Source organism: Protomyctophum bolini, assembly GCF_963924005.1.
Source record: "Protomyctophum bolini genome assembly, chromosome: 7".
Classification (NCBI taxonomy): Eukaryota; Metazoa; Chordata; class Actinopteri; order Myctophiformes; family Myctophidae; genus Protomyctophum; species Protomyctophum bolini.
Window position 1 is genome coordinate 24,908,964 of NC_137868.1, and position 10,000 is coordinate 24,918,963.

General features: G+C 43.1%; 1 protein-coding gene across 1 annotated transcript in view; it reads right to left on the bottom strand.

The window, feature by feature from the left end:
• Window positions 1-10,000, bottom strand: part of LOC308318631 (neural-cadherin) — a gene marked incomplete at both ends in the record, with an annotated part of 165,392 nt that overhangs the window by 65,333 nt on the left and 90,059 nt on the right. The window contains 5 exons of the mRNA XM_080768256.1: window positions 2,986-3,158; window positions 4,339-4,509; window positions 5,677-5,845; window positions 6,401-6,573; window positions 9,160-9,302. Coding sequence (XP_080624382.1) covers window positions 2,986-3,158; window positions 4,339-4,509; window positions 5,677-5,845; window positions 6,401-6,573; window positions 9,160-9,302 — 829 coding nt within the window. The remainder of the gene's footprint in view (window positions 1-2,985; window positions 3,159-4,338; window positions 4,510-5,676; window positions 5,846-6,400; window positions 6,574-9,159; window positions 9,303-10,000) is intronic.

Genomic DNA, 10,000 nt, shown 5'->3' on the forward strand with positions numbered 1-10,000 from the left:
ATTAGTGCAGCCGTGCCCGGAAGCCGGCACAAACTAAAGTTCTCAACATACCCGAAAATTAAGGCCCGGCTCTACCTGAGCCCTCATCAAAACCTGTACACTGAAGACACTGCCCTACCTGGGCCCTCATCAAACCCTGTACACTCAAGACACTGCCCTACCTGGGCCCTCATCAAACCCTGTACACTGAAGACACTGCCCTACCTGGGCCCTCATCAAACCCTGTACACTGAAGACACTGCTCTACCGGGGCCCTCATCAAACCCTGTACACTGAAGACACTGCCCTACCTGGGCCCTCATCAAACCCTGTACACTGAAGACACTGCTCTACCTGGGCCCTCATCAAACCCTGTACACTCAAGACACTGCTCTACCTGGGCCCTCATCAAACCCTGTACACTCAAGACACTGCCCTACCTGGGCCCTCATCAAACCCTGTACACTCAAGACACTGCCCTACCTGGGCCCTCATCAAACCCTGTACAATCAAGACACTGCCCTACCTGGGCCCTCATCAAACCCTGTACACTCAAGACACTGCCCTACCTGGGCCCTCATCAAACCCTGTACACTCAAGACACTGCCCTACCTGGGCCCTCATCAAACCCTGTACAATCAAGACACTGCCCTACCTGGGCCCTCATCAAACCCTGTACACTCAAGACACTGCCCTGCCTGGGCCCTCATCAAACCCTGTACACTGAAGACACTGCCCTACCTGGGCCCTCATCAAACCCTGTACACTCAAGACACTGCCCTACCTGGGCCCTCATCAAACCCTGTACACTCAAGACACTGCCCTACCGGGGCCCTCATCAAACCCTGTACACTCAAGACACTGCCCTACCTGGGCCCTCATCAAACCCTGTACACTCAAGACACTGCCCTACCTGGACCCTCATCAAACCCTGTACACTCAAGACACTGCCCTACCTGGGCCCTCATCAAACCCTGTACAATCAAGACACTGCCCTACCTGGGCCCTCATCAAACCCTGTACACTCAAGACACTGCCCTACCTGGGCCCTCATCAAACCCTGTACACTCAAGACACTGCCCTACCTGGGCCCTCATCAAACCCTGTACAATCAAGACACTGCCCTACCTGGGCCCTCATCAAACCCTGTACACTCAAGACACTGCCCTGCCTGGGCCCTCATCAAACCCTGTACACTGAAGACACTGCCCTACCTGGGCCCTCATCAAACCCTGTACACTCAAGACACTGCCCTACCTGGGCCCTCATCAAACCCTGTACACTCAAGACACTGCCCTACCGGGGCCCTCATCAAACCCTGTACACTCAAGACACTGCCCTACCTGGGCCCTCATCAAACCCTGTACACTCAAGACACTGCCCTACCTGGACCCTCATCAAACCCTGTACACTGAAGACACTGCCCCCACTGCCACCCTTAGATCTCCAGAGGTGGAGCTGACCTGTTCTGACATTCCATTTGTTGATCAAACCCTTTACACTCAAGACACTGCCCCTGCTGCTATCCTTAGATCTCCATATATGGAGCTGACCTGTTCTGACATTCCATATGTTGATCTGACCTCATTAAACCCTGTACACTCAAGACACGATCATGTATTTTGAGGTGTAATCAGTCTGGTGTCAAAGGCAGTTGCCCGTTGAGCAAGACTATCAAAATATAGACTATCAAAATTATGCCTGTGGTGTTTAATCGGATAGGTCCAGAGATAATATGTACCAATTTTTGTGAGATTTGGACAAAATCTGTAGGTGGCAGAGCAAAAAGTTTTGATGAAAATTCAACTGGCGGAAAATCTATCCTGACGTCCATTGTGTCAGGATAGATTTTCCACCATTTTGATTTTTTGTCAAATGGGCCTATATGGGGAGATGCATCATGACCCAAGGAATCCAGGGAAAGAGACATTTAGATTTTACAACCTGGTTCAAGATTTATAAGGGAAAGTGGGCTGTTATAGCGCCACCATGAGGCCGACTGTAATTATTTATTACATTAATTTTAATAATTATTATGAACCTCCCCTCCAAGTGTGTAACTGTAGCCCTGACGGTTTCTGAGAAGTACATTCAATATACTTGAATGTGAGTTTTCGCAATTTCCCATAAATCGATGTGAAAATTAAATTCACTAATACATTAAATTAATAGCGTTAAATTTGTTAATTTGCTATACAAATAAATATATTTGAGGTGAGTTTTTGAGTATGTAGGCCTACAATCCACATTGTCGCTCCACACATACATCACAATTCATAGCCACATATATACAACTGTACAACAAGAGTAATGCTGTTTTCTACAACCTGTCATGTTTGATATGGAACGACTGAGGGAAGCTGGGAAGGAAAGGCATTGTGTGTGTGTGTGTGTGTGTGTGTGTGTGTGTGTGTGTGTGTGTGTGTGTGTGTGTGTGTGTGTGTGTGTGTGTGTGTGTGTGTGTGTGTGTGTGCACGCGGGCTAGCCTCACTAGATGATATCATGGGTGAGAGGGTTGCAGCTTGCAAGCTTGCAAAGACAAACAGATAGGTGTAGGTTTCTCTTTCCATCCCTCTCCCTCCCTTCTTTAAGCACACAAACACTATAAGCAAGCAGAATATGAGACCTAAAATGATGAAACTGTGTGGCTGAATTTTTCCTTTTGTAAGTCTTTGTGCTTTTCGGTTAAGTTTGGTTTGGATGTGTGTGTTCCTTCTCCTCATCAGTTACTTCTGAAATAAACAAACTAGTTGTGATGGCTTGGCATCCATGTTAACATGGATGCACGCTCATTAACAATTGTTTAGGCCGGGTATACCACTTGAAATACATAGGATCACAATGGAAATGGAAATGTTTTATCCTTTTAGCCCAAATGTATGACTGTACCTCGTGCTGTTTGCATTTCTGTCTAATAAAGTAATCACCAATCAATCAATCAATCAATCAATCAAAACAGATCTTCGTCATACAATGTCATTTCCTACCAGTAAGCATGTCTCTGACCTGTGAGATGGGGTGGTTGACATACACCCAACCAGTGCTGGGATTGATGTGCAGGTAAGCTGGCTTTTGATTGGACAGAGAGTAGGTGAGGGCCGCATTGCTCCCCTGGTCGTCATCGTGTGCTGCCGCTCGTAGGAAACTAGTCCCCACAGGCGTGTCCTCACGCAGGAAGTCTAGAAGTCGATTACATGTAGCATTAGGACTGGGTTAATGTATTGTTAAATACATTACATTGCACAATACTTTGCAATAGGTTAAACAGATATACTGTACTTGATCCAACAAAGTCATTGATACATAAAGTGCTGCCTGTGAGCTGACAATACTTGTCTTTTTCATGTTTGAAATGATTCTCTGTTGTTACGGTTGGCCCTATCAAGTTAAGCTCTAAGCCCTCATCTCTTCACTATACTGTACAGGTATTTACATAATGTCATGGGTGGTTACAAAATGGTCTAATTAGCATTGTGTGATGTTAGTGTCAGCATAAGTGTTCGCTGGCAAAAAGACAATGCCAATCTCAACCACATGTTTTCCTTTTGGCATTTCTGGGGCACAGACTGCAACATCAGTTATTAAAAACTGTAAGAATCGCCACAAATGTTGCTGACTGTAATGTATGTCAATACAGAATCAAACAACACACAACAACAACAACAACAACCTCTACCAGGGGAAAGAAACAGGCAAATGCGGTTCTTCTGTTCTCATGGATCCTCCTGGAAATGAATGCGTGTCCCAGAAACATTTCAATCTGCCTGTTTAATAGTTAATAAGGGACTGTGTGTATTTCCATAATCTGATGAAAATAACTTTTGACATGATGCTTATCAGAACACATATTTGCACACATGAAAAACAAACACAGGCTCATGGGAGTCGGTGGGAATGGCGGCAAATATTTCATCAGCTTTAACAGCTTTTCAGGATTAGGAGACAGATGTTGAAAAATCTATGAAAAATAAAGATTATTTTTTGAGGGAGTGGGTTCCTGCAAATGGCGGTTCTCTAAAAATCGATTTTACCACAAAAAACATAAGCCACATATAACAGGCTCAGCCAAATGTTTCTGTTGATGGGTCTGGCCTGGGTGTTCTTATGTTATCTACACATCATTCAGGTGCAGCTACGTATGAAGGGAATGCATGTCTGTCTGTCTGTGTGTGTGTGTGTGTGTGTGTGTGTGTGTGTGTGTGTGTGTGTGTGTGTGTGTGTGTGTGTGTGTTCTACAACAAGTACAACATGGGTACTCTGACCACGGGTACAATGTTGTTCTAATTTAGCAGCCGTGATTTTACTAAATATAGATGACTTGCCAGTTTGACAAAACAACCACAAGGACTTGACACTCACACTGGTAGCGGCTGTTCTCGAACTTGGGGGGATTGTCGTTCTGGTCGGCTATGAGGATGGTGATCTGGCAGATCCCGATGAGAGGCTCCTGGCCCTGGTCTGTGGCGGTCACAGACAGGGTGTACTCCCGCTGACGCTCCCGGTCAAAGCTCACCGTGGTGCTGATCACACCTAGGAATGAACACGCCATTGCAGAGGTGGGAAAAAGTACTCGGATCTGAGGGCAATTCTACAAAATGGCTTCTAAATCAGTAGTTCTCACACTTTCAAGATTTTTAAAAAAAAGTTCAGAAATAGCAGCTGTGGGCTTGTAAATCTGCTATTTTTGAATAGCCAACGCAAATATCTATGTTGACCTTCTGGGCGACCTCCCTTGCTGTTTTTAAGAGTGAGTTGAAAACTTATTTTTTCAACTTGGCATTGTGTTCACATTCAATGTTCTGTTACAATTTTCCTTACCATTTTCTTTTGTATTGCTATATTCATTTAGCCTGACACTCAGCCTGAATTTTCATTTTGTTTCACTCCATTATTCAGTCTGAACGCCCTCCCTACTACAACCGTTTCTGGGATGGGCGTTGCCAAAGAGACAGTCTTCGGTGATTGGTTCATACCAACCAATCAGAATAGTAGGAAAGCAGATGGCATTGTGTCAATCATGTGGCTATGGCTAACCTGTTTGCTAACCAAACAAACACAGCCAACGAGCGCTACTAGTATGTAAACAAAAGCGGTAAAATATGTCGGATGATGATGTTTATAAAACCGCTCGTGTCTGTAAAGAAATTATTTATCATACGTCGATTTAATAGCCAGATTGATACGGCCGTGAGTTACCGCAGTGGGGGCAGCCATGTTTGTTTGTGTCTGGACGGCACTGTTGTTTGACGTCATCGAGTTGAAACGACACTGATTCGTCGGTTGGATTTCCAACCGAGTCTGAGACCTCCTTAGGGAGCGTCACCAGACCCTAAAACGCCTGAACATAATTTTTTAATGTGGCTAGCGATTCAGGGGCTGGAGCCAGGCTAATATTAATTTGTTAATTTGTATATATTTTGTCTTGTATTGACCTGCTTCTTTGTTTTCTGGCATTCCGCTGCTTAATTTGTTTTATGTGAAGCACTTTGGGTTGCATTTTATGTATGAAAAGTGCTATATAAATAATAAATAAAGTTTATTATTATTATTATTATTATTATTATTATTATTATTATTATTATTATTATTATTATGTCAAAAGCGTATAATAAAAATGTTTGTGTTATTTTCTGTATTTGTCATATAGGATGAATTAGGGATTCGGTGGTTAAACTCTCAAAGATTTCCATGACTAACCTGTGTCAGGGTCAATGTCAAAACCAGATGACGCGCCGTCCCGATGCATGATGCCATATTTGACCTCTCCATTGACCCCCATGTCGGCGTCATTTGCGTGGACACGCAGAACAAAGGTCCCTGGAGGCTGGTTCTCCAGAACTCCAGTGTTCAGGCTGTAGTTCTGACACTGTAATGCATTATTATGGTGTTGTTGTAGATGTTTACCACATCATTAGGAACTGGACGGGACACTACTACAAGTCATGCAAAACATCTTTGTTGGTGGAAACCCTGGCACTGTATGTCCAAAACGCAAAAGAAATGTTGCCCTTTATTAAGTCAACGTTTTTGTCGACTTACACTACAGTGTGCGGAAACTTTTCCTTTGATTTTATTATCAGAGATCCCCGTAACCAATCTTACGTCGTAAACCATAACTTTTCAGGAAATGGGAAAAAATAACCAATGTATCCAATGTAGTTACTATTTTATCACAAGCTCTTGATATTCATTCATTTATGGAGAAAAACAAAACAAAAAACAGACATAAAAAGTTTAAAAATGGACATACAGGGTTTCTCCCGGACAGCGGCGACATAGCCTGTCACACACACACACACACACACACACACACACACACACACACACACACACACACACACACACACACACACACACACACACACACACACACACACACACACACACACACACACACACACACACACACAAGCTCACTAACCTCCTGAAACACTGGTTTGTTGTTGTTGATGTCATTGATTCCAACGATGACCTGGGCAGAGCTGCTGAGGGGGTAGGGTCCCCCAGATGCGTTGTCGTCTGTCGCAGTGATGTTAAGAACATACTGTGGGCCTCGCAGCCTGGGAGGGGGGCTCCGGCGCAGTTTGATGATGCCTAAACGAGGCCATGGCAGAGACAGGGGAACACAGAACATGGGGTTGATGGGACGCTTGAAGTGCAGCTGCAGATGTATAGTACAGTACTCAGCTGAAGTTGTGACTGTAGTTAAATTGTAATTGGCACATGATGGCACGTGTTTGTGCCGTCATGTGACTTTAAATATGCTTTAAATATGCCTCTGCAACGTATTGTAGATAACACACTGTAGTGTAGATAATTCCAGTGCTACCTGTATGCTAATTACTGTATATTGTTCTCTCATTGTGAAGCACTTGGTAAAACGTGTCTTCCAACAGTGTCCTATCTTAAATATTGCTATACAGCAAAACATTCAACTGACTCTTATTGTCCAAAATGGTCAATTCTGTTCACAGCAACACATCATTTTATACTGTAATGTTAAATACAATTTACAATGTAGGCATTTAGCAGACGCTCTTAGAACTCAATGAGTTGCATTGGTGTGGTCTACCTTAAAATCAGTTTTTGTCCCAACACGACCCTTTGGTGTGTTTTGGGCTTTAATCCAGAGCGATTTACAGTAAGCAAGAACAAAAACATGGTAATACATCAAATACATAAAAATAGTCATCATGAATTATACGTAAGTTAAGGACCTAACATTGAATATCTATATAATTAAACTATGCATACACTACTAAGATGGAGTCTCATAAGAAGTCAAAGTGAACACATACTGATCTACTATTCTTGTTGATGAAATCAGCTGACAATATTTTCATGTAAAATGTATCTGACAGAAAATCAAATCAACTGGAAAGAGGGGGAGAGAAGTCAGGGAACATCTACTGAACAATACATAACCACAGACCAGCCTAGCAACCCAGAGGCCATATGGTTGTTGTTGTGTGTTATAGGTTAATTTATCATTTATGTGCAAATGTTGTCTATAACTATGTGAATTTGTGTAAGTGCACTCTACTGTAGAGCAGTGCAGGCTGGATGATAAGCCAGACAGGGGCTTAAGCTTCTGCTATAGAGTTCCCTGCTTCAAGGAAAAAGAGAGAGAGATTGATAAAGAGAGTGCATGAGAGAGAGAGAGAGAGAGAGAGAGAGAGAGAGAGAGAGAGAGAGAGCTTGTAAACAAATGATAATAGTCAGGTTGCTGATGCACAGCAGGCTGTGTTAAGAGCATGAACACAGACAGAGATAAGCTCTCATACACTACGACTACTGTATGCCACAACTTTATCTACAAACACAAGAAAACAAATTCACTTCACACAAACAGGCATGCACATCATTGCACTGCGCATGAATATTATATGTACAACCAATAATACGCCTTAAAGGCGTTAAAGAGACCGCTAGGGCTGAGACAATACCTGAATAATGTCAAGAATGGGTGAAATTAATTCAGTAATTAATTAATATAAATTAAACTCAACATTTCTCTTAGCAAAATACAAGCACACTGACGAAGTGCGTGCCGTCCAAACTATGGGATGAGTAGCGTTTCCACATACAATAGTGGTTGCCCTGTTAGGGCAACGTGCGTGCGTGCGTGCCTTTGATTTCTGACAGAGATCAATAGACAACAAAACACTTGTTCATGTTTGTCTTTGTTAATGTTTTGTTTTGTTGTATTATTCAATTGTGTGCGTGAGCAGAATCCACCATGATGTAGGCATTTAATGTTTTTACTGTATTTAGAGATATCCAAATTCTACAGTAATTGTCATCTATGGACACTCAATTATGTCAGTAAGTATGTCATTATCACATGGTTTGTAAATGCACTCAAGATCAACACAGTAGCAGTAAGCACTTCAGCTGGATTAGTCAGAACAACACTTTTGATGTTCAAGCAAGATCTTTCGATGTTGTAAATCTCATCCTACACGCCCTCATTCCCTTTCAGTGCAGTCAGCAACATTCAGCTTGCTTATGCTTCTGGTCTGACAAGTACCAGTAATGACACTGTGATGTATTTGCACTGTGCCCTTCTTTCTCCATTGTATTTGTATCTGCATACTGTATGTTTCTATGTGTTTTTTCATGTTTTTACGGGTCCCCTTTGAAAATGAGATGCTGCATCTCAAGGGGCTCTATCCCTTTAATACAAATCTGAAAATCTGTTGACTGATTTCTGAACTTGTGTGGCCCTAATGACATGTACTCTACTTCCTACTCCTGATTCCAGGCAGACAAATGATTGAGGATTACAGTTCACCGAACACACAGAACAGCCTAATGAGGCCTAAGGGCCGATTCATACTCCTATTTTACCACTGTTTCGGCGCTGTAGTGCCGAAATGATTTCGGCTCGTCAGAAAATGTCAGTAGCACCGAAGAGCCGACTTTAGGACGGTACCCGCCCCCCCGAACCTCAAATGACGTCAAATTGTAGGCTCTACAGCGCCGAACCGACTTTTATTCGGCTCTAAAATATGAGTATGAATCGGCCCTTAGAATGATTGTGAAGATTGTGGAGAGAGAGAGAGAGAGAGAGAGAGAGAGAGAGAGAGATAGTTTATGTTGTTCCGTTGGCCTCGCTATAACCTCTATATAGAAAAGCACTTTATCCCCATATACAAGTTACCGTCTGACTCCACCCACCCTTCTGGTTGTCCAATTGGAAATTGCTGTCCTCGTTCCCCCCAGTGATGGCATAAGAGACAGCGTCCCCATCAGGGTCCTTGGCGTGGACAATGGCCACAAGGGTCTCTGGGCCGGCATCCTCACTGAGGAAAGTTTTATAGCTGGAGGAGCGTGGAGGAAGAGTAAAGACAGAATGGGGATTGGGGGGTGGGTGGATAAAGGTAGGGGGCGGAGAGAATAGATGGGAGAGAGACGGTTATGCACACATACAGTACATACTGTAATACCACAAACAATTAATGCACTGTAAGGAAAAGTAATTACATGACTTGTTCATGTGTGTATTTGTGTGGGTGGGTGTGACATGCACATTGTTTGTGGGTGTGCATGTGCATGCGTGCATGTGTGCATGCGTGCATGTGCGTGCATGTCCTAATCAATGTCTTTGCTCTTGTTCTTCTTACAAAATGACACCTCACAGCTATACTCTGTGAAAAATGCCAAGATGAGAAGAGAAGAAAAGAAGAACAGAAGAGACTAAGAGAGTGAGAGAGTAAAAACAAGAAAATAAAATAGCGCAGGTTGTAAATGAAGGAAGATGAAGAGAAAGAGAAAGAGGTGGAAGGGAGGCAGACAATAGAAGAGAGAACGTTGTGACACGAAAACAGATGCTGCTAAGAAGATGAAAATATCCACAAAGCCCTAAACGTGTTAAAAAGAAGAGGATGAGAGACAGAATTAGTATAAGAGGTATAGAGAAAGAGAGCTGGAGGAGAGAAGAGAGAGAGCACACCAAAGAGTACCGATGAGAAAGTAGAACCATTTGGTGGAACCAAGGTGTAAATGGAGAGGAAGACCA